The sequence below is a fragment of the Gymnogyps californianus genome, chromosome 3, assembly GCF_018139145.2.
Source record: "Gymnogyps californianus isolate 813 chromosome 3, ASM1813914v2, whole genome shotgun sequence".
NCBI classification, from domain to species: Eukaryota; Metazoa; Chordata; class Aves; order Accipitriformes; family Cathartidae; genus Gymnogyps; species Gymnogyps californianus.
Window position 1 is genome coordinate 2,089,335 of NC_059473.1, and position 25,312 is coordinate 2,114,646.

The following is a 25,312-nucleotide window of genomic DNA, read 5'->3' on the forward strand; positions in this document are numbered from 1 at the left end:
ATCCAAATAGTTAATTCATGTTTCAGTAGAAATTTCCTGAAGTTCTACAGACAGAACCAGGTTACAGTTGCATGAACATCTAAAATTTATCACAAACCAAAACTGCTGTGGAAAGAAACAGCCTCACCCCTCCACCGCCACTCAGTTCCACTCCTTTCCTCTGCATGGCCACACACAGAACCAGCCTGGTTTTCTGTATGCCACTGACAACTACTGCACCAAAAAAATAAAACAAAAACTAAGCAGCCAGCCAGATCAGATGCTGGTTGTGGTTCGCCATGTGACTCCACAAACATATGGGGTGAGAGATAGAGCGGCCAACTGAAGGAGGTGACACTCCTGCTCTCAGAACAGCACCAATCTAAAGTCCTCGTCAAGTTGCAGCCCAACCTATCCATGCACCCTGTTGACCTGTTATTCCGCTGGGTCTCTTCATGTTACAAAGCTGCACTTCTGTTTTCCTTGTCAAACAAATGAAGCTCTAAGCAAGACAACGTTTAACATTCGTAAAAATCAATCAAACAAAAAAAATCAAGTCATCGTAGAATTCTTTTGTATGGGCTATAATCCTTAAATTTAACAACATTTTCTTTGGTTTCTTTGGCTTTACTTCTAATCACAAAAGTGTCTATGAGGGTCTCTGTACACCTCACTTTAAGCAAGTTTAGCCTGTAAAAGGAGCTTACAAACGAAATTGTGAGCTTGACCTAAAAATCGTTGTAAACTGTAAACCTAAACTGAGCTGCAAGTATCCATAACGCCTGGGTGAGATTTTCAAAACCAGTCTTGCCAAAAAAGTGTTGGTGGATTTTGTGCTCCTAAATCGTGCAAGAAATCTTTGAAAAAACTCATTTCTTGCTGAGTATTTGCTTCAAATACTGAAACTATATTTATTTTTAAATGCTGCAATTTGAGCATCCATACATTCAAATTTGGGTGCTGCTCCCATATCATGTGACACACTAAGTATGAGCCCTACTCCTCTCCGTTTGCAGATAGCATTAGTTCCGTAAATGAGATACTCCCTCCTCTGTAACACAGTTTTAAAGCGTCTCCACTGATAGTGGGTTCTTACTGCTTCACAGGAAATCACTTACTACAAGCAGTATGCATTATACCTGAACCCAGTTATAAGGAACGTAAAGACAGTAATTCATCTCTGTGACAGTTTCCAAAATAGGAGAAACAAAGGTAAATTGCTGGAATTAAAGCATACCACAAATGCCAAATGGCCCCTAGCGACCCTTCTTCAAGTCTTTTGTTCTCAGTAATCAGTAAGAAAAAACCCCAAGCTAGGACCTCCCAGACCAGAGTTAAGCTGCACATGAAGCATTTTTCCTCACTCTGTCTCCACTCCATTTGGAGAACTACCAAATCAGCCTCAGCTTAATGACACACATATCTGGTTTCATTGTAAATTCCTCAAAGGGAAATTCAGCTATAAGTCACTGAAAAACTGATTTGTAATTTTCAGTCCAAGAGAGTACATGATGAAATTGATTTATATCCTCCAATTGATCAGAAACAGGTACTTCTATTCTTTCTAAAGTAAAAGAAAAGATTAAAAGCATTACTAGAAGCAGCTTTCTGGCTTTAACTTATACACAAGATATTCACAGCAGATTAAAAAACCAGAAAAACAAAAAACCCAACCAATTATCAGGAACAGCCCTGCCAAGCAGTATCTTCCCTCACAAAAAACGTTTTAAGCTTTATTTTATACAATATGAACTATAATCTCATGCATTTAATGCAAGTATTCCAGGCCTATTCTAAAGCAAGAACAGCTGCCTACATTTGGTAAGCACGAACTGTCACTTGGCACGTCTAAAAATAGTACTGCTAGCATCCGTGCCTTACATGCAGAACTCATCCAATTACATTTTGCTTTTAACGCAAGTGCCGTGATAGGTTTATCACTGTATTTTTTTTTTTGAAGTCTTTTCTTTCTTTCACAGACATTTAACTTAAAACTGAACAATTCATATTGTTTTTTGATGACAAAAAACAAGTGGTTTAAGATATTTAACCTGATAATCCTCTTTTTTAAAAAAAACCTGAACCTAGTAACCCTCTCTTTTTTTTTTTAGAAAGAGAAATTAAAAGCCTTGAGATCTACAAGCGAGTTTAATTCACATCTATTAAAGAAAACCAAGAAAAAGGGACTAACCCATTTTGGCATCCATCTTGAGTGTGCCTGCATGCACCCAGATCTTGCACAGCTGACTACCCAGAGCCTTTTCACTTCCTGCTAGGGCATTCGGAGGTCGGCAGATATACGCAACTGCCTGCCGCCTCGCTGCCAGCCAGCCGAAATCTCGCTGGCCCCCGCCAATGGCTGCCTCTGCGCTAAGTCCTTGGAATGCAGCTGCGGAGCGGAGAGATTCGCGTTCACAATGAACAACTACTCTCTATCCACTATTTAGAAACAAACAAAAAAAGGGTTTCAGCGCCAAAGAAAGGCTGCTTGTGTAAAAGGAGAAGGAAGATTAAAAAAAAACGCAAAAAGCGTACGATTTACAAACATTGTATGAACAACGGCCATTTCACTAGAACCTTTCTGTAATCTGAAAGGTAAGCAGAAATTCTTTATATTCTTCAAATAATAGTAAAAATAGTGTAGAAGGACAAGTAAGAGCCTTTTCTGGATCAATTTAAGAACAGCCAGCGTTGTACTAACACAGAAATGTAACAGAAGTGTTGAGAATGGGCAGCTTTCAAACGCATCTGAAGTGCAACTGTCACCATAGCACCATACAGGCTGCTAAGAAGAAAATTAACTCTAGACCAGCAAAAAACAGTACAAATAGGCAAATTGCTGTTAATTTCTGTTTAGAGAGGCATTTTCCAGTTACGCTAAATAAACTTCATATTTACACATTACAGTGATCTTCAGGGTTTTCACTGATCTTTTATGCCGAGAGCATCTAGCAGGCAAGATCTGACCCTGCACTTTCACTTTTAAAGCCTGGTTAAGCCTGGTGTGGGGCAGCCCCAGCTGGAGATCGACCAACCCCAAGGAGAAGTTACCATCCCATCAAGCGGTCAAAGTCTGCCAAGCACACACACCATTAGTAGACTGGGGTTTGACATTTTCAAGATTTCCTGCATCAGAATGACCATTTAAAATCACGGTTGACATCCTAAGCAGGAGCAGTTACAGACTGGCCACAAAATTCAAGCCTCCTTTTACCCTGATCAGACGTGTTGGAAGCGAGTTTGGTCCCTGACTGCCTTGTTGCAAGCCAGTGACAACAAAACAATCGCAGGCTGGTGAAACTGGGTGGTTATAGCATTACCGCACGTGGTGCCAAGCACATGGAGCTGACTTCAACCAACAGAGCGTTCCCTGTCCTAGGGACAGACATTACAAAGGAGTGGCACGTCCAGTGGGACTGACAGGCATGTCTAACTGGATCCCAAAGGTCAGAAAACAAGTCTGCATCACACACATTTCAGACTTGGCACATCTGCCCCACAATCCCTAGCAAGAAAAAGTGATACAGATTTCACAAGTACGTGCTAGAATGAAAACGAAGTCCAACGCTACCAGATTGTCCCCAAAAAACGCAAATACTATCTAACAATTACTACTGAGCGAAAGCAGTATTTTTCTTTCATTTCTACTTAATCATATACCCGTGCATGTGTGCACAATGTACAAACTGGGAAAATCATTCCAAAGCCCTGATTACTCACGATAAAAATTTAAAAAGATCAGGGGCTGCACAAGCCTATGCAACCTTTTCCACCATTTAACTAACCTGAACCAGAATTCAGATAGATTTTCAGCACGTTAATTAAAAAAATAATCCTGGGATAGCCTGGGAGTATAGCTGTGGTGTTCATCCTACCATCAGCATTATTCAGCCATTAAAACCTGACAATTCATTGAAATAATTTAAAAAATAAATAAATAAATGTTACATTTTAGTACCAATTACTCCATGGGGGCTTGTCTTTAAAAGTGCTAAAAATAAAACTCATGCCATTCCCCAGGGTAAACCTATTTCATCCTGCCTATCTAGATGAGCAATACCACAGGTATTAATCAATACCACAGGTTGTACCATTTTCACTATGCTGGTTCCTCAACTACTATGGCTGTAGCACAAGAAACATACATACCAAAACTAAGTTTAGGATTATATTAATTAGAATGTAGTGCTTTAGCTGGGAAGTCTAACTATGAAGCATACTTTTGGCTCTTCTCTGGTTTTAGATTTGAACATTACTTTTTTTTTTACGGTTATTTTTTTAGCATGGTAAGAAGCATGTTGCAATATTTGCTTCTATATTTATTTTGGGGCAAGAAGAATAGTGTAATCAGTCCCTGAACTTTACCCATCATTTTCCATGCCACTGGAGCCTGATGTAACAAAGGAAGAACACATGGAACAAGCATCTTCACCTCGTTATAAACAAATGCTACTAGAAACCACACTAAACCAGGTTTCAAGAACAGTTGCAAAAGGAGAGGAACCAGACTCTTCTGCTTCCCCAGAAAACCACCTTCTTGCTCTGCTTCCATTTTCTTTTAGACCTTATCTCTGCAAGTTAAACTGTAATTAAACCTCAAGGCAGCAGGGACTTCCTTGGAGGGAGAAACAGGCACTAAACCAGCTTCCTCCACCTGAGGGGATGCCACTATGTAAAAACAAAGGGGGGGGAAGAGGAATTTAAAACACTGCTTGAAGCAGTTATACCAGCACAAAATATGCACGTAGGACTGGTTCAGGTTTGCTTTGTTCATTTGATGACAGCTCCATTACATGCTAGTCAGGTCTACATTTTGCAAAGAAGCCAAGTGCACAGACCCCAGGTTACTGGCCTCCATGCAGCTGTAACAGCATGGCTTGCACTGGTTAGTGTATTCCCCCTAAGTGTGCCATACAGGCATGCTCATAACTGGCAATTCATTAATTTTAAACCAAGAAAGACTCCATTATTCTCAAGGCCTCAAATTCTAGACTCGGAAATGTCTGCTTTCAGTTGCGGTGACGGACAGACCACCACCAACCCTGCTCGCTGGGTTGTAAAAGAAAACCTGAAAATTGGGCCTGAATACCCAAAGGTAACTTGCCTTTCAATTTTTACAAAAACTTCTGACCTCACCCCTTTCTTTTTTTTTTTTTTCAACCCCAAGAATTTCAGGCCTGACATATGGACTACTGAACATTTAAACTAGTTACACATCAAGAACGTATTACTAAACACTGCAGAATATCTGTTCCTAATATTTTACAGCCCTTTAATGAAAGATGAGAACTTTTAGAAACTTGTTTTGCAGGAGCAAAGTTTTTTCCCCCGCAGGGCTTTTTTGCTACATATTTAGGTTCTGACAGAGCATTCTATGGATTCTAGACAGCTAGCAGTTTTGTCCAAGTGGAAAAAACATAGATTTTGAACAGTAGTTATAAAAAAAGAGGAAAACTTCACAAGTACCAAGCATGACAGGCCCTTTAAGAAGATATTTAAGTATCCAGAGATGATTAAATTTTTTTAAAGCTTGTCTTGTTGATAAAGTTTCAAGATTATGTATTCAAATAAGGCTTAAACTCTTACACACTGAGCACTAATATAATGATCCACAGAGATTTACACTGGTGATCTCCCATTGGTGGTTACAGGAACAAAGGTCAGAACCACACTAATTTAAGGTTAACTACTTATTTACCTAAAACAATTTGATACGATGGCTGTAAATTCTGAAAAATCAGACACAGTTTTACCTAGAATCCAACAGAATTATGAAAAATCCAAAGCAAACATGATTAAGGGTAGACTCCAAACATGCTATGCCAAACCGAAAAAAAAACCCACCCACCACCCTGCTGTAGTCTACATGCAATTTCTCTCATAACATTATTAAACTAGATGAACTGCAGACACTACATTCTTTTGAGTTAATGGTTAGTATTGTTAAATTATTAATAATGTAGGAATTTCAAAGGAACATCAACTAAATTCGGACTACGCTGCTATTTGTGCAATGCATACCAAAACAAGCTGTTCTTTAACATGGTCTGTAGGACTGAAAAAGATCTGCAGTGTCACACAAGCTATTTCACCTACATAAATAATTTATTCTTCTGCATTGCTCATATTTACCCATTTTAACCTACGGCTTTTACAGTTTTGCATACCGTACAAATAGATCTTACATATTCAGACACATTTCACAATCAAATACATGCTACGAACACCATTTGCTAAAAACAACCCGCAGCATCTTTAGCTTTAAAAAAGAAAGGAAAAAAAGGTGAAAGAACAAATACCCTTATCCTTCCAACTGCTCGGCTGACTGTCCATCTCTCCACAAACGATCTACCCTCCAGCTGTGATTATCAATTATGCATACCAAGAGGACAGCTGCAAGAGAAGAAATCTACAGCCCAGGATGGGAAACATGGGCTTCCCCAGCAGCGTCTGCAGTCTGCTGCTGCACTGGTGCTGCAGGAGGCCGGTCAGCTGACGGCGCGGGGTGTGGAGCACGACTGACGCAGTGCGAGCTGTAACCAGGCTGCTAATGCTCCGGCACCAAGACCAAAATGCAATCCCCGACCGGTGCAGCCATTTGCTTCTTACTGCTCGCCAACAGAACCCAAAGACGCAAGGCAGAGAAAGAAATCGCCGGCGCACGAAGGGAGCCGGCTTCTCCCTGCAGAGCAGCCCCAGTGCGTTGGGAACGGCAGTGCAGCAAGGCTCAGCGCAGGCTAACAAAAGCCGAACCGCCCTAAGCGGCTTTTCACAGCGGAGCGGAGCTAAAAGTAGTCACCAGACAAGCTTTTCAAACAATGGTTAAAACACATTTACAAACCTCCTAGATATATGTCTTCCCCTCTTTTTTTTTTTAAACAAATGTCTGACTCTCTAGAAAACTAACAGAGACATCTTTGTAACACACCTCTCCCTTTAAAAAAAAAAAAAAAAGCTTTAAGGAAAACAGAATAGGACCCTTTCTGTGCCTGTAACAAAAGCAAGAGGCTCATGAAGAACACAAGAAGTCTTTTTGCTGGTATCTTTAGTTCTTATGAATTGCTCAGCCATATTTATTCACCTTAATGGAGGCTTGAGGAACAGTTATCTAACCCTCTACCTAACTGCTACAACCAAACACCTTCCCTTTTTTATTTTACATCAGCATCCTATGTTGTCAGCTGCAGACCTGACAATTAAATGTTTCCTTCATTTAAATAAAAACAAGAACCTGAAAGTTTACATTACTAACATACAGAAAGCAACATACAGGAAGTATTGTACAGATATGAGACAAGCACAAACTAGAAACTCAAAATCTGAAAGAGAAGAGCTGTGAGAACGATGTAGTCATTCTGTTTTCCATCCCCGCTAAAAAAAATACGACTACTCTTCTAGTTTGGAGTCTCTTCTTAAGATCTGGGGCTGACAATAAAATGCTAAAAACTCCCAGCACTGCTCCAAAGCCTCTTAAAAATTTGATACACCATTTTCTAAAGAACTAGAAAAGGGCATTCACACATTTCCACAAAAATACTGCAGACTGGCTGGGACGGAGATCCTGATTCAGTCCTTAAATAGACAGTTTTACTTTTCATTAGAACAGACAAATCTTACATGAGAAAGAACCACAAAGTTACCTGAAAGCCCTGTTTATTGCTTCCATTGCTATATAAATTTAAGGCCTCCTTTGACAGCAAGACCAGTTACATATATTTTTAACTTATCTAAAGATGTGCATTTCATTCACCAATTCAACAGGTAAATCAAAACACATACTATAGGAGGGAAGCAGGAAGTATATATTCAAACATCATAGTGCAAGAAAATTTGAAATGTTGCACTATACAACAAAAAATACAAAACACGTCTGAAAATCTGCTTCTGTCTTTGAGCTGAAATTCTTAACATCAACTGGAAACCACCAAAATCTGTGGTTTTCCCCCACATTTGTTTGGATGACTGCATTGTCTCTAAATTAGTTAGAAACCTTATGCTCTCAGAAAGTTCTTTCCACTAACTGTCAAATTTCTAAAGATACACAATTAAAGCCTCTTCATTTCTTCTTCGTATTCTTTATAGTACGTACTTAAAATAGTACATTTATGCAACACATTCCTAAACAGACATTTTGTTGTAGCCACAGCAAATCGGCAGCAGCGAGAACACGGACAAACACGCAGCCGAGCCGTGAGAGCGGCTGCGTTACCAGTCCCTGTCCTCCCATCTCAAATGAGCCACTGACTCCCTTCCCAGGAGTTTCTCTCCCTGCCCTCAAGATCCTCCTCTTTACTCTTTACATACTCAATATTCACCCTTACCACTCCATGCAAACGATACCTAAAATGAAGTCTGTATCCCTCTGTACTCACATCTCTTATATAAGGCAAGATTTAACCCTATACCCTACATATAAACCGAGTACCAGCACTGTCAACAAACTTCTTTATAAGCTTTATTGTTCATTAGGGAAATAGCATGCCTTCTACACATTTAAACAAAAACTATCCAACTAACAGGCCACTTACAAGATGGTATTATCAAGTCACCCAGACAACATCAATTCTAAGTGTTTCTTCTACCTGAACGCACTACGTTCAAAGGGGCTGCATGCTTGCAGGGCGAGTACTTACTCACAACACAGACATTAAATCACCCTGAGCAGATGGACTGACAACAGCATTTTTGCATTGAAGAGCGTTCCTGACTTCCCGTAGGAGAGCATTTTGGATGACTACCTAATTCTGCTCTCACCCGAAGCCTCATCCAATGCTGGCCGCCTATCTGTGCTTCTGGGAAAGCAGATAACTTACCACAAACACGTCATTTTCTCTGTAATTCTGCCACTCTGCAAGTAACTTCCCGAAGGCCTTGCTCAGTTAGTGGCCTTAGCTATACAAGCCTTTGCCTCTCAACAGGGGCAACATGAGAGCTCTAATGAAACACAGGAGGTCTAGGTCTTTCCTTCAGAAAAATTTCACTCAAGGTTGTTTGTTGGGTGTTTTTTTCCCCCTCATTCCTCCTACTCATCCGCAAATTCTCCACCCTGGAACAGAAGTCTCCATTTATTATTATTTACCTGGTAGCATAAAAGATGACCTGAACAATCAAAGAATCTAAAAATACAATCAGATGAAATTAAATCATTTTATGTTGAATTAGAAGATATTTTACAAATAATCTGCTCCTGAAAGAAATTCCAGAGGCATTCCAAGGTATTTTTCCCGCCAGTGAAAAACAACAAACCAACAAACCAAACACTTCCCATCTGCTGAAAGGCTCTATTTAAGCCACTACAGGAAATGACCAAATGGGTACAGTGCTGGCGTAAGGCAGCATTTCTAACTTTGCTTCACGTTGTAATGACCTGGCCTGCTGTTACAGAATCACAGGAAGTATTTTATTTCTGCCCCCATGATTCATGAGTAAAAAGAAAAGCTTCATCATTAGTACCACTCAGCCACTCTCTCAAAGCACATTTCCCACTTGGACTTCACCTTTGAATTTGCCCCCTCAAGAAAATCTGGGAAATGTAAGATAGTGGTAATTAGCTGCATTTCTGTAATTTGAGTGCCCTGTAGCATATATGAAAACAAGAGATCTGCAACCCCATAAGACTTAATCTGAAATGAATGTCCACAGAACCTGATGTTCAAAAGCACCATGAAACAAGGGTGTCCTGTGAAACTGACTGCCTTGATAGTAAAGATCTCAATGCCATTTTCAAATATTATTGTAATGCTCAACATGAATATACTGAGAGATTTAAACTGCCAATGTGGTTACATTTTGATACACAACTTTGTCATGGTCAGAGGTTTAGATTTTGGGGGTTCTACAATATACTTTGATTTTTCAATAATATAAAATCCTCCACATCCCACTGATCAAAAAAAGGTTTATGGAAAGCACGGTTTTCTAGCCTATTTGGGAGAATTAATGATCTCTATCCAAAAGTAAATAAGGGGTTATCAGTGAAGAAAGTCTATCCAACAGAAGGGCTAAGGTATGGAATACGTGTATTTAGTTTTCAACTCTAAGAATATTAAACTAATTTCAACAGTTGGGAGTTTCTCAAAACGTGGGATGCAATCCTCTGAAAGGCACAGTGTACTGGAGTTACGGTTCATTTACAAACACTAGATGGCATCAAAGCCCTCTCTTCTGAGCACTCCCTAGTCCCTGCTGCACTGTATGATGCGCACACCCCTGCACCAGCACAGGCCCTGGGAGCTGCGCCGGCTGTGGCACAGGTCAGCGGCATGTGAACATTCAGGAAACATCCACTCTGAAGTCAGATGTTAGTATGTATGCAGTATTTTTATGGAGAGCAGGAATGTGTATTTTGAAGTCTGGCGAGTGTGAGAGTGAAGTAGCAGGATTACCTGCTAGGAAGCCAAATACAGCATGTACTGAAAAATGGAAGGAAAAAAAAAAAAAGATCACTGTATCCAAGACAGTAGGAATTGCTGGTATTGCAGGGAGGTATTTGCTGTTGAAATTGTTATAAATAGGAGCTTCTTGCAAGGAGAGGGGTTTCTTTATAGTTAACTACAGTTCTGAATTTGTTTTGGTTTGGGTTTTGTTTTATTTGGTTTTTTAAATTTGTGCAGCTATGAAGTACACAAGGTCCCTGTGGTCTGATACCATTACAAAATAAAACAGATTACCCAAGGGTCTTGCCAGGCAGCATTAAACAAACCTCGTTCTACCCCCAGGAGGCTGTTCAAAGCTTTACATTTGTTTTATTGGAGTGGTGGAATTTAAAAAAAAAAAATCTGCAACCCTTTGGGAGTTTCTGTTAACTCCCTGCAGTCCGCTGAGACTGGTGGAAGTTACACTTCCAGGTACACACAAACATGTTGGCATTTAGGTTAGCTTTCAAAAAAAATAGTACTGTTAAGTAAGCATTCAAGAACCTTAATTTAAGTGCACCAGTAAGGCAGTTCAGATTAATGTTTTAACAAACATCAGTCATACAATCACGCCAACTGGTTGAGGCACAGTAAAATCTGTTTCAGTTCCACTGAGGGAAAGACAGAAAAACCCCACACAGTAAAGGTAGACTCAGAAGGCTAAACACATGCACAGACCACTTCTTGGCCTTGTGATGAATTATCCCTCCTTTCTGGGAATGTGGAAGACAAGTGTATGTGTTAGTTCTTTGATGCTACTTTGAAATTGTTTGTAAGTAGCGTGGTATTAAAAGCAGACAACTGATTTTGTTCATGGCTTGTCATTAGACTCTTCGGGCAGGTCTCAGAAGTCCAGTTCTGTATTCTATAATACAGCAGAAGTGAGCAAAAAAGTAAACAGCACAGTTTGTGGAGAAAAATCTAGAAAAACTGAACAATGTTTTTGAGTTAGTATTCTCATCTATTTAGCTTTAAGTAAGTGTTCCTCCAGAGCAAAGCAAAAAAAAAAAAAAAAAAAAAAAAATTCCTTCCCAAACAACACAGCATGTCAAAAATTAAAATTACAACTGCTTTACAGAATGAGCACAACCCTGACAGAAAGACTGTAGACAGTTCCCCAGTTTCCCCACACACTCAGCCCAGCCCTGTGCCTGGCCCATCTCCTGCCCCTCAGCTAATACCAATGCTGGACAGATGCGTGCCCTGTCCCAGCACTGTGCCACTAGAAGGGAGAACGAAGACACCGTTCAACTCTCTCCTCTCCTGCTATGGCAAATGGTTTTGTGCGCAGCTTCTCTGGCAGTTTCCCATAGACAGAAGAGCAGCAGCTGTGTCCTTCTCAGACCCAAAGGTAAGCAGCTTTCTTCCCAAGGCAGTGATTTGCCACCCCAAGTCTGCTACATCCATGCAATGATTTAAGACACCTCTGCAAAGGCTTCCTGTTAAAAGAACTAACAAAAAAAGCTAGTATACTAAGTGTAATGTTCTTTTTTTTTTTTTAAAGCAGTCTGATCTCTAAACAATTAACCCCTTGACATGAAGTATAAAATACATAGCAGCTGTTCTCTAGACAGTACTATATGCTGGAAGTCTGAGCACAAGGAGAGAAGTCTTCACAGAACACACACACAGTGTTTTAACAGTGCAGGTATCACTGAAATTTCATCACAAGGGAAAACGGAAGCTCTCTCCTTTCTGCCTACCTGTATGTATAGCAGAGGTGAGACAGGAGGAATGGCAACTATCATGCAAAGTTAAACATTAAAACTGCATCTTCTACCTTATTTGTTCCAAACTCTATTTCAATTGCACCAACACCCTGACGTTCCCCTCAACGTACACCTGTTATTCCCTTCCAAGACACATTTGATTTAGAGGACATACATTAGCAACGTAGTATTTTTATGAACTGTAGACTGCAGCTACTGCACAAATATACTACTGCTGAGTCAAACTAACATTTGGTTTTCTATTTAGAACAGAGTCATCGTGCTTTCTGCAGTAGCTGTTTTTTAGCGGGAATGCTTCTGGTGCAAGACTTAAGTAGCAGCAGAGTGCTGCGATATCAAAAAGCAAAGTACTCCTCTAGTCTACAAAGAGCTGGAATTTCATGAGACATTCAGTTTAGAGAACAGAATGCAACACAGCAATAGTCTTACCCTTCCTTCAACTTTCTGCCACTTTAACTACACGTTACTAGAAGAAAGATTAACTACACTGAAGTGCAAGCCCCACCTGAAAAGAGAAATGGAAATTAACATCTGTGCCGTGTATAAACCAATTTTAATGTTTGCAGGATACTAGACTTCTTAATGGCCACTTTCCTAGTAACCTGAATACTAAGCTCCCTCACATGCACTACTTATTTTAAACCACTGGCCTTGATCTAATGCAAAGCTGCAAGTCACATGAGCGGAGATGCACAGGTTCTTTTTCAGATTCCAGACACATAAAGTAGCAGCAAGGGTACTTCCCCAAGTTTCAAAGTCTGATGTCTGAACTGCGTATGAAAAGAAAGAAATGCCTCTTCAAATCATGTACACACAGCAGACTGAAACACCATCCTTGTCTATCACATATTAAGAGCAAGTCTGGAAGGCCACCTAATGCTCAGCCTGTAGACAGCCACAGAAGAGCTTGCAGTGAGTAGTGACTTATTTCTGTATCAACAGATCACCAGCAGGAGAACTGAAGGAGAAAACTGGAGACAGTGAGTCCATCCCTGATAAACAGAAAAAAAAAAAAGTACTAAAGCAATCAGAATATGAAACAGGTAGAAGTGCAGGCACTAACATTTTGTGTTACCCTCGGCCTACATAGAGAAGTTTACCAAAAGTGACTTAAAAAGAGTAAGTCATGACATGCTTAAGTTTAGCTAAAGAATTATGCAGATTAGTGAACTGCAAGACAGCATACACAGATTACCTGAAGATTTATTCAGCTTTGCTGAAAATACAGCAGTAGGTTTTTCCTTTTCTTTAACAGAAGCAGCTTCTCGCTCAGCTTCCTTCTCAAAAGCTTCTGGTTTTACTACACTGACTATCTCTTTTTCAGCAGATAAAGGTGAGGTATCTGTGGCCGGTAAGGACATCATGGATACTTCAGGCACTTCTCTATCCACAGCCTCCAACGACTTTTTCAAGGCATTAGTATCTTCCTCAGCTTTTACTTCTATATTCTTTATAGACAGATCACAGGGTAGCTCTGGGCAGGGCAACTGCCTCTTCTCACCTTTGAGTGCCTTACTGATCTCTTCACTTTCATCTTTGTGCATTACTTCTCTGCCAGTAGCTTCTGCCACAAACTCAGGAGTAGTTTTAGGATGAGCTAACATTACAAAGTCTTCTTCCACTGCGACTGGGGAAGACTCCATGGGTGAGAGCGCTTTGTTGTCTCCTGTTTTTGGTTCCGTAGCAACAGTTATATCAGCTGAATAAGCCACAGCATTCAGCTCTTCCATTTGAAGAGGAATCTTCTCTGCCTTGGCTATTTTTGTAGGTGTTGGCTCAGACGGCAGAGTGGCAACAATTTTGGTAGAGTCCAGCTCAGGTTGGAAAGACTCCAGGTAAGGCTTGCCCGTGGCAGCTACTGAATCCACCAGTCGTTCCTCATGTTCATCATCAGTTACAATATTCTCAGTTGATTTACTTTTTAAGATGAGAGATGGATCTTCACTCGCTTTCTCAGTAAAGTCAGGTATCACCTCGCTGTTAAACAAGTCAGATTTTCCAAACTGTGGAGACAGTTTTTCAACAGCTTCCTTGTGTTCAGGCACATCCTGAGAAATGCATTCTGTTATCGGTGTCTTTGAATAATCTGTAAAGGACGAAGAAGCAGGTTCACCAGAGACCTTTGTTTCCTTAATTAAGTCACATGCAATAGATATATATGGAGTCTCTATATCTTCAGGAGTGGCACTACTGTCATGATCAGGTTTTTTAAATGGTAATGCCTCTTTTGCTTCTTGGGCCTGTGTCAGTGGTACATTCACTGCCTCTTGGTATAAGGGAGGTTTTTCAGTCTCTTCTTTTACATTCTCATAATTAGCAGCAGGAATAAATGTTTCTAATGGGGAAGCTTCGAGCTGCACAGCAGATGCTTCTGCACCAGCAGTCCCAGTGCTTAGTGGGGCTTCCATAACGATATCTGGCAATATTGGTGATGGAGCAGCTTCCGACCCTTCAAACGAGGGACAGAGTTGTGTCACCGGTTTCAGAGTCTCTTGTACTGACTCGGAGGTTTGAACTAAATCAATCTTTGTTTCGTAAGCAAGTTTTGTACATGCCGCATCATGCATTTCACTTTCATATGCTTCTTGTACTAGATCAGGAGTAAGACCTTCAGGCATATTTGCTGCAGTGTCAGATGGCACTGTTGAGATACTCTCTGTTTTAGCATAGTCAGCTTCCTGGCCTTCCTGCTTACCAACTGCTTGAGTGCTAAAATCACCTTGTTCTGTGCTCATCTGAGCTTTCATTTCTGCAATTTTTTTCTCGTCATCGGTTCTATTTTCTGAAGTGCCTTCCTCTAGTGGAGAAAGAGATTTGACTTTGTTACCATCAGGACTTACAGAGGATTCAAGTTTACTACAAGCGATGTAAGTCTGTGAAGGTTCTTTTACAGCTTCTGGGGTACTTGGGAAAGAGCGATCTTCAGTGCTGCCTTCACTCTCTCTTTCATAATCCTTCTGCACATTCAGCTTATCTACATCATATTTCTCATCTAAACTGCTTTCTAGTTTGGCATCTATCTTACTTCCAACATCCTCTCTCATGCTGCTCAGTCCGTGACTAGCGCCTTTTACTTCCCATATTGGCTCGAATGGTTTGAAGTCTGCATATTCCTCCCTCCTAAGAGAGTCTTCTTTCAATGCCCCTTTTTCACCATGATCACCACCTCTGTATTTGTCTTTGTTATAAAAGAGATCCTCCTCGTTTTTCTCAAACAAATCTTGAGGAGTTTCTGGAGACATTTTCAGCTGCTCTGCAGGCATTTTCTCCAGATTAGGTAATTCTTTAGGGCCCTCTAGCTGCGTTTCTTCTTTAGCTTGAGATAAAATGGCTGCTTCTGCTTTAGCAAATGGGGGTTCCGAGTGTTTAATTTCTGAAATGTCTTTTTCATTTCCCTCTGCAAGAAATGGATTTCTTGCATTTTCCATAGTTTCTTTATAAACCTCACTTGCATTTTCTTTGTAAATGCCTCTTGCAGGTAATCCATCTGAGAGTGTATCAAAGGCTGCGTGCTCTTTAAAGGGATCAGCTGAGATAGGAGAGAAGGAGGGAAGAGAAGGAGCAGTATCAAGCGGGACTGCAGTAAAATCCTCTTGACCAAGCGACTTAGTGCTACCTGGCTGCTCCTGCAAGTCCATAACTTTTTCTGTGACCGTGGACAGAAAGGAAAGTTAGAGAATGCAAGTGCTCTTAAAGTCAATGCAAACTTTCATGACAGGTTCACATGATGTTAGTTATTAAGAGGTTCTTCCAAGTTCTAGCATAAATACTATTAGCCATTAAAACAAAGTATCAGTTAAAGTATGCTATTCTATTTCACCTCTTCTAGCAGAGAAGTATGCAAGAGGCTACAGAAGCAGCAACTTTATGCAGCGCAAAGATCACAGTAAAGCTGAAGATGCCAGACAAGTACAGAGCATCCAAGTACAGCAGGCAATATTAACAAAGTGAGAGAGGGAGGGTGGGGTGGCAAGGTGAGACAGAGAGAGGGTATGTCTGTATGCTTGTGCATAAACATATGCACAAACATGCATGCCAGTAAGAACTCTTTTCTCGACACTTTTTTTTAATGGGAATTTGGTGGACAGTGTAGCTAACAAAAACCACTAAATAAATACTACAGGTACAAATTTTACTTATATAAAATACTGCAGAAAGTTACTATGGATTAAATCTTTCTGCTAAATCAGTAAAGCAACTATGCTTTGACGTGTTAACCTGTTAATAGTATCAACTTCTCTCCTACATCAAGGGTCCAAGAATTCACAGATGGCTGTAGCTTGTTTATAAAACAGTTCACCATGTAAAGAAATGAATGCATATTAAAATCTTGAACAGATCAACTGAAAAGTCAAAACTGAAAAATGTGATAGAGGCTATTCTTGGACCCATGCGGACTTTTAGTAAAGGCAGGCTAATTAGAAAGGGTTAATGAGATCAGATCAGAAATGCAGGATGTATTCAGACAAAGGTGAGCAGAAAGAACTTGCCTGCAGAGGAGTGCATCAGAGGCGCAGATGTAGCAGGAAGAGCAAAAAGGGTCTCATCTGAAAAACAAACAAATAACCTCAGCAGAAATAAAGGCTAGGTTGAAGAGGGGAGAAAGCACGCAAGTAGTCAGTTCCCAGTAAATCAAACGGATCCGTAGCCAACATCTACACCCACAGAGAACCACAGAACTAGACACAAGCCAGGTAATTTGGGAGCGACAATGCTCCATTTACAATGGGATCTTTACTGAGGCAACTGAGGGATCTCCACCCTTCAAGCCAGCGACCAATCTTAGGGTAAGATACACCACAGTAGCTACTCTTTATTTTCATTCTCCAAACTTCCATGCTACTGAGCAGCTACAGTGTCTCTAGCACCAGAAAAAAAAAACACCTGCCATTGACAATGACACACTGTCCTTAATCAGCTCACTCTGTCAGAGGGTCTCTTAACGCCGACTAACTTGTGCGAGAACAGCAGCGATAAGGAGACTCAACCAAAAATTGTGAAAAGTTAAAATGATTAAATTAAGCTTTGAAACTCCCCACAAACAGAGCACTGATCAGGCATGCTGATACTGATCAAACTGATAACAGTAAATGACTGTACTATTTGCTTTAGGTTTATGTCTTTACTATTTTTGTTGTGTTATAATGCCTTCATTTGGAAGCTTGTCTACATTATTTTTAAAGCCGCCTTTGGCACGATCCAAGGATTGTATTTTGCTTTGCTGAATTTGTTTTAACCTTAGTATTTCACAAGACAATCCCAGTTCACCAAGTTCTGCTCAAAGAACTAAGGAAATATAAGGAAGGACACCCTTCTCCTAAGCTAAGGAAGTCACCTTCCTTCACTAATGCACCATGGTGAGAAGCCAGACAATCCCAGAGTTTCATATTGTACATTATCTGAAGTAAAAGCATACAACTATGACATTTTACTAAGCTGCATGAAGCACCTAATGAAAAACCACTCCAGAAGCAACAATACCAGCCATCATTAGGAACCAGGTAAATCAAAACCAGTCCTTCTCTGGATTTCTGTGTCAGCAGCAGTATTTTCCCCCAGGTCTGTCGTGGCCTGTTGGCATTACGTTAATGTAAAAATAGTAACATTTAGGTAAATACATTTCATTTTGAAGAGTGCATAAAGTTTTCAAATTAAGGCTGTTAAAGAATATTTGCAATTTACATCAACTGTATTAGCAGAGTGCAAAATTATATTAAAGCATTTCAATTAGATTTTGAATTTCCAGTACAGACATCAACAATCTTTAGTTTTGCCATTTGCCTGGACAAAAATCAAGTCCTGAAAGAGTTAAGAACTTTTTTTTTTTTTAAATTAAAAGCAAAGAAAAATAGAAGCAATTGATTTTAAAAGATGAAAGGCAAAAAGTGAGAAATATGGTATACCCAGCAGCACGTACATAGTAATCCAGTAAAGCAAGGCATTAAGGTAACTTTTGTTTTGGCACTGAACCATGACTTTCTGCAAAAGCAATGCCACTTTAAGATACTCATGACCTGTGTGGCTTACTCAAGTTAATCCCACCAGCAATTTTCCAAAAATCAAGTCTCCTTACAACCTACATTTCCTGTCACAACATACAGTCGGTTGGTTTTGTTTTGCAGAACATTGTTATCTTCAAGTGATGTTTATAATCCACAAAATACAGCAAGATATAAGAAAACAGAGTAATAAAGTTGGAGTGTAGGACTCAGTATTTAGAAGCTTCCTCAACTCCTGCCAGGCCAAAGGGATTTCTGTTTGGTTTCCCAGAAATTACATTTTCCTATTAAGGACCACACAGAGAGAAACCTCAATTCCAAATTTAGAACACATTAAAGCAGTGTTACAGTTCAGTGGTGGCAAAAGCTTTTAAGGACAAAAACCACACTGGAGGACAACTGATCAATATGTGACACGAAGTCACAGAACTGCAATGCTCATCTGTACACTGCCAAGTATCACCATATGCCCTTTATTTCAGGAGGGGCTCGACTCCGCATGCCCTGGCTCACTGGGATCTCTTCCACAAGCAGGCTGCTCGCAAAGGGGCCCACCACCCCATGAGACAAGTTAGCAAGTCACCTTGTTTGGAGAATGAAGGGGCTTCAGTGAGTGCAGCTTGGGACTAATCAGTCCAGAGAGCTGCTCTGCCTTCCTCAAAATGAGGCTTTCAGCAGTAACGTCAGAGGTTTTTCTTCAGTTTCTAGTGTGCCTGGTACAAAGGTTACTGCTGAGCTTTAGATTTTAGGCTAGCAAGCCTTAGGGTTTGCACCAAGCAGCAGCACACTCTCCTTTTCTCTCAACATTATGCCTAGATGGACCAAGCAAGCAACACCTCCTGACCACAAATGTAGAACTGTGTCCCTCTATGTGCGTACTGGATGCTGATCCTGCTGAAACACCTAATCACTTGTTGGTTAAATGGAGTAGTAGTGTCCACATATTCCATGCTTGAGCCAGTGTCAATCTATCACTTCATCTCTTACCCGCCTGTGGCATGCTCCCCTTGGAGCACTGCGCACACATACCCCAGGTCCAAAGCCTCAAGGGACCTGTGATGTGGCAATTCACCAGGAAGCTGGTAACAGAGACTACTCCTCAGCCCGCACCTTCCCTGAAACCACACGCTCTCACATCCTCCAGGCCATGCCAGAGCAGCATAACGTTTATTTGCTGGAAGGGGTCCACGCTTCGGAGCAGAGGAGAGGGGAGAGAAAGCAGGACGGACCTGATGAGACCAGATTGTGCAGCATGAAGACAGAGACCCCTGACAGCCCAACAGAAAAGGATCTCCCAGGGAAACCAAGAACAAGGAACAAGTCAATGGAGTGGAGGTGCTGAAAATATAGAAATAAAAGAAGGGCAAAGAAAGAAGACAGAGTCCACTGGGGTAAGCAGGCAAAGAGGAAAAGGCACAACAAGTCCCTGAAGGTGCAGTACACTTGGTGTCCAAAGACCAACTGTAACCTCTACCAAAAATTCTAGACTTAAAATCTGTTGAATACTTCCCAGCCCCAGAGAGAGAGGTTTCAGTTTCTGGTGAAGAACGCTGGTTTTAGGAGCACGGGCACTGATTTTTCAGTGCTCCATTAAGACAGCACAATGCAGAAACTCCTTCTCAGGTTTGGCTTCCATTTACTCAACACAGAAATATACAATAGCTATGCCAGTCACTGAATTCCCAGGTTCTCTTAATGGAAGGATATTATGCCCACACCCAAATTTGATTTTCCATGCATAGCTGGAGTATGAAGAATGATTACATAAAAGCAGTATTTCCTAACCAGCCAAGGAGAACCACCCACTTTCCCTCCACCCACATCAGAATGGCATTTTTCCTGCTGAAAGGAAGAAGATACAAGGACTTTTTCCTGCTGTGGGCCCTGTATAACACCTCCAGGCAATTAGGGAGAACAGAGTAGGACCTCTACAACTCCCAGATCAGCATGATTGCTAACTGAACCAACCATTCTCTTCAGATTGTAATTCAAATGACATGGTGAAAGGAATGGTGTTTTTTCCAGCAATGATATTTGCACTGAAGAATCCTTACCTCCAACGTTGGAGGTAGAAACCTTTCAGAAACAGAACTCTGAGGGTGCTCTGGTAGACAAGAGAAAAAAAAAAAAAATGCAGCATCTATCAGACTGCCGCCTGGCATACAGCAAGATTGCCCAGGCTCAAAGGCATACCACACAGAGCATGCAAGCCACTTCAGCCAACACTTGCGGAACACTCTAGAGAACTGGCTGCCTCTTCCCACCCATTGCTCAAGTGGTAGCACTGGTAACAGCTGACAACAAATGTTGTAAGTTTTGTAATAAAGTACTATGTTTAGTGGAATAACTTAATTTGTAAAAGAAGTGCAAGGAGGATAGATCACTGAGGGTGGCTTTTCCTATTTGCGTATCAATGGCAGAAACTAGGTGATTGAAACAAAGTAGTAGTACACTACTACTAAAGTAAAAAAAATTCAGAATATGTCAAGCTCTAAGCAAGATTATTTTCAAGTAAAGGCGCATATTCAAAACTCCTTTTTGACCTACAAAGTGGGCCTTCACTACAGCAAGGCTTCACCCAAAGATATAAAGAAAATCTAAGTCTTCAGTTTTTACAAATCATAACAAAAAAATTAATTCAGTAAGACAAACTGCTTGATTACTGTTTCCATCAGAAGACAGATTTTGTTTAATGAAATACAGAAGAATGAGACCTCGAAATGAACACTAAATCGAGGAAGAAAGCGTCTTTAGTCCAAATTTTATCTGCCAAAAATCTGTAATGGTGCAGGTTAGTAACCTACCTTCAGCATTACAGTTAAGAGAAAGACAGACCTCCTATTTGTGAATGGTATTACTTTATAGTAGTTACTGAAGTAGTCCAATCGATGGTTTTTTAAACAGAACTTTATCGACAGACTCAGCCTTGCCCAGGTGATCTTATAGCATTCAGTAAAATACTAATATTGTACTCAAACATATACAACCACACATCACCAAACCAATGACTGCATGAATGCCATTTGCCCAACAAGAGAGAAAGTTAACAGTTTTGCTCACTAGCACATACTCCTCTGGCTTTTTTTTTTTTTTTTTAAATATCCACATATATGAACATATCCCCCTAATATGAAAGGAAAAGCATTTAAGGAACAGCAGAACAAAGTGATTCATTCTGATTGCATTCCTATTTTTAACCAAAACATTCTACAAATTTTACCTTGGCTTTTTGCAAATTAACTATTGTCTCAAAAAAAAAAAAAGCCACCCACAAACAACCCTGTAGCTTCTCCTTTCATTAGCAGGAACTGTCATACTTTAAAACTTTGTATTATGATTTCAGCTAAAACATAAGCTCCACCAACAAGAGAAAGACTTCAGTTTTGTTTAAAAATAAAAAACCTGACACCAGCATGACAAAGAGGTGTCATTTTAAACCCTCATTTTAATTTTTGCTGATTGCCCACTAACTGGTGTTGTTACAAGATGCTGATATTACCAGCATAAAACTTTAATATCAAAGTCTTGGATAAAAAGCAGAGAAATAAATGGAGAGAGATTTCCCAGACAATTAAGAAAGAGAAAGTAAAGTTAGCTGCAAAGATTTCCAGAGAAAGAGAAGAATGTTTAAAATGAAAAACTAATAAACTGACAATTCCAAGAAAAGCAATTTATGAAAAAAATACCTTTCCCCCCACCCCAAAACACACTTGCCAAAAGAAAGCAGTGGACTTTAGTCACAGAAAATAAGAACTCAGCAAGAACATGTTCTATCCCCCATTGCTGGATTTTTGGTAACTGATGTACCCTTCCATCTGCTTTCACATGTGACTCCTTCCAAGCATCAGCAGCAGGTCTGTGGTAGGGTAGGTTTATTGTTCTGATACTCTCCTTATTTTTATGTATGAGCTCAGCATTAGAAAAAAAGTCTAAATATTTTATTTTCTACATATATACACTGAGTAAACTTCATCCTGCTACACAGTGTAGCTTTGGTAGGAGACTATCAGGCTGCTAGATGGCAGTTTCACTTTTCAGAAAATAAAAAGCATTTCCTGGATTAGTTTGCTGGAGAATGTACGCTATTCTTAAAAAAAAAAACAGTTGGCAAGAATATAGTTTAAGAATCCGCTTCACCTTTGCACGTTTAGAAAATGAGCAAAATACCTAACTAACAAGACAGGACTGCTTTTATCTTACAAACCTACCACAATGGGACACTGATTTTGAAGGGCCTCTCTTGTTAGTACAAATATTTAACAATAAAAGAAAACAGGGCAAAATTAATACTCAAAGGAATGGCATCTGTGACATGACTCATATGTAGTGTAAAAGTTACATTTGCAGCAATCCCTCTAGGGCAGATATGAAAGAGAAATTGTCTGCTTCTTCAATGCACCCAGTTGTTAATTTGTCCACAGCGAAGACTGCCCCAAGCAGCATTTCTGATCTCAAACCATTATCTAAGCAAAACACACATATGTTATACTACCGTGAAGTTTTACTCTTTCACAGATTCAAGAACTACAAAAACCTCAAAATGCTTTTGGAGACCAGTGCATACCCCCACACTTCATAACCATAGGGAGGAACTGCCGTGGTTTTTTTTAACTCCTCCGTGTGTTGATGTCAAATTATCATAAGTAAATTGTTACCTCTTGGCATAAAGCATCAAAGACAACATACCTGGCCATTTAAAAGTTAAATGATTTCAAGGAGAGTCAAGTTCTTGGATGCCTGATTTCCTACTGCAGAGTAAACAAGGGCACACAACTTCACAAGAATTTCCTGAGAAAAGCAGCTGCCTACACAAACTCCATTTAAATCATCTCCTGTTATGATGCAATTGTTCTAAATATGGTATTTCACCAAATATTTAAGGGATTCAAGATAAAGAACATTAACTACTAAAAGCATCTTTTCACATCATTAGATCAAGCTGCAGAGCCACAGCAAACAACCAGGTTTTCTCATTTGGCTTCTTTTAGTTATACGTGGAAGTTTATAAAGAGAAGTTTCCAGTTTAGGAAACTCAGACTGTAAACTACTGGGAAATCTGTGAGGAAAGTATACAAGCTGCTACAGAATATGGAAATTACTGAAGATTTAAGTGAAAACAGGAGCTCCATTTTTAACATCTTGAGGGTATCAGAGCCAGGATCACAAAATGATCCAAGAGTTTTGATTATTAACAAGGGCAGCTGTAGGTCGTCTCAGGTCTTCATGGAAATTACTGCAAAGTGGTATCATGCATTACTTGCAGAGCAAGTTGCACTATACTGCCCAGGAGATTTCTCATTTCATGTTATTTGAAATAGATAAAGAAAACAAGTTCAAAACAAGCATTTTGAACAATGCTTACTGCTTTAAATACTCTATGGGAACACAAGTCTCCAAAAAGAAGCAAGTGTTTTGTTATTGTCTAAGCAGAAATCTATAACCAAACTGGTTTAAGCAAGGTTTTTTTCAGTATCATATTTACATGGTCCAACTTGCAGCAACTTTTCCTCTTTTGGAAAAATTACATTTGAGGCGAGTTGCTCAGCAATGCAGATACTTTAAAGCGTACAATAACAGAGGTAAGGTATATGCCATTTCATCTTCTTCTGATCAGCTACAGAGTGGCAAGCAAGAGAGACAGTACCACTCCCCTGCAATACCCAACTGCCAACCAAAACAAGAACAGATGGACAAGGAAGATACATTAATTCTGGCTCTATCGCAATTCTTTCCATTACAATTCTCAGATTGCCAAATTAAGTACCCACTACAAGGGTGTTTTTAAAAGGCCATTAAATACTTCAGACACATAACTGCCAGCGTCACCTCACTCTTTCAACCAAACATTTTGATCAGTAACGCTATGAACAGGATCCAAGCAGCATTTCAGAGGATGGGTCTATAATGCCACTTCCTATTAAAAGTCCCTCATCCATATGAGTGTCACTGTATCTCCTCAGAGCAGGAACAGAATTTTATCTGGCATATTTTGTTATTAAAAGTAAACAAAGAAAAAAGTCACATAGGTCAGCTCCAAAGAAACTTTTCATTATTCTTAAACCAAGTATAACAAGAGAACAAGGAGTTCTCAGAAACAGGATGCACATACCCATCACAGACCAGCAATCCACAGTGGCTCACCATGAAGAAAGTTAAATCCTCTGAAGAAAGAAGATAAACTATTTGGCTTCTGAGCATAAACTAAGCCCACAGACGAGTAAGTGACACACAACAAGTAGTGCCACGTAGATTAACCGTGCCCCGAAGGCCTGTGCCTTCTCCCCCAAGTGTATCAACTGACCTAATCACATAAATTCTGCCTTCTTACAGAGTTAGCATCAGGTGGTGGGTAAGCACCTCCCTTTATTAAAGTCAGGTGGCCACAATAATCACCTGCAACTGTTCACAGCCCATCTCCGATGGCTTGAAATACCCACTTCACTATCACAACTATATTTACTATATAATCACAAAAATATTTACTAGCAAAGCTTAGAATGAATTCAGAACAATCTCAGATACGAACATTCACAGATCCAGCATTTACAGTCACCAATTGAAATTATTTTAATATATTTAATTAAAAAGAAAGCAGAAAGCAACAATCTAGCCAACTGCAAACACGTGTCCAGCTAGACATGGCTTTAAAGATAAGTATTCAGTCTTTGGCAATATTTGTAACCAAAAAATTACTAGATAATTCCTCTAAAAACTAAATAACCCTTCCTTGAGACGCAGACTCTTTAACCATATGTTGAAGTAACAAACAGAAATCTGGGTTCTGGCAGTGCCACAAAGCAGAAAAATATAATAATTACACCAGAACTTATTCAAAGGCAGGAGGTCTAAAGAGCCATGCAAATCCTATCATTATGCAGAAATCATCCAATTTAATTTTAGAGATTATACCAGTCATAAGATTCCCTTTCACCGATTTGTACAGATGGAATTTTTCCCTGCTTTCCCTACAATTAAACAAATTAAGCAGTATTTAGATTAGCAACTTTATCATTGCAGAAAAATATATTTATTAGCTAAATTAATCTTTAAAGAATGGAGAAGAGATGCTACTGATTTCTTTTAGCATCTATTCCCAACACATTACCTTGTATGACAAGCCTCTGACATAAGAGCTTATAGTCTGTAAAATAAAAACAAATTGATGCATAAGATATCTTCATCTCAAAAG

At 39.8% G+C, this 25,312-nt stretch overlaps 1 protein-coding gene across 12 annotated transcripts in view; it reads right to left on the bottom strand.

The window, feature by feature from the left end:
* The window catches only part of RTN4 (reticulon 4), a 47,249-nt gene that overhangs the window by 14,184 nt on the left and 7,753 nt on the right, over positions 1-25,312 (bottom strand). For 2 of the 12 annotated variants that reach the window (XM_050894882.1, XM_050894885.1), the window contains 2 exons: positions 16,615-16,671; positions 13,320-15,770 (listed from right to left, as the gene is read on the bottom strand). The exons of 1 other annotated variant lie outside the window; for it this stretch is intronic. In XM_050894882.1, the coding sequence (XP_050750839.1) occupies positions 13,320-15,770; positions 16,615-16,671 (2,508 nt within the window). 9 more of the 12 variants (XR_007766286.1, XR_007766285.1, XM_050894884.1 and 6 more) reach the window with 9 other exon arrangements.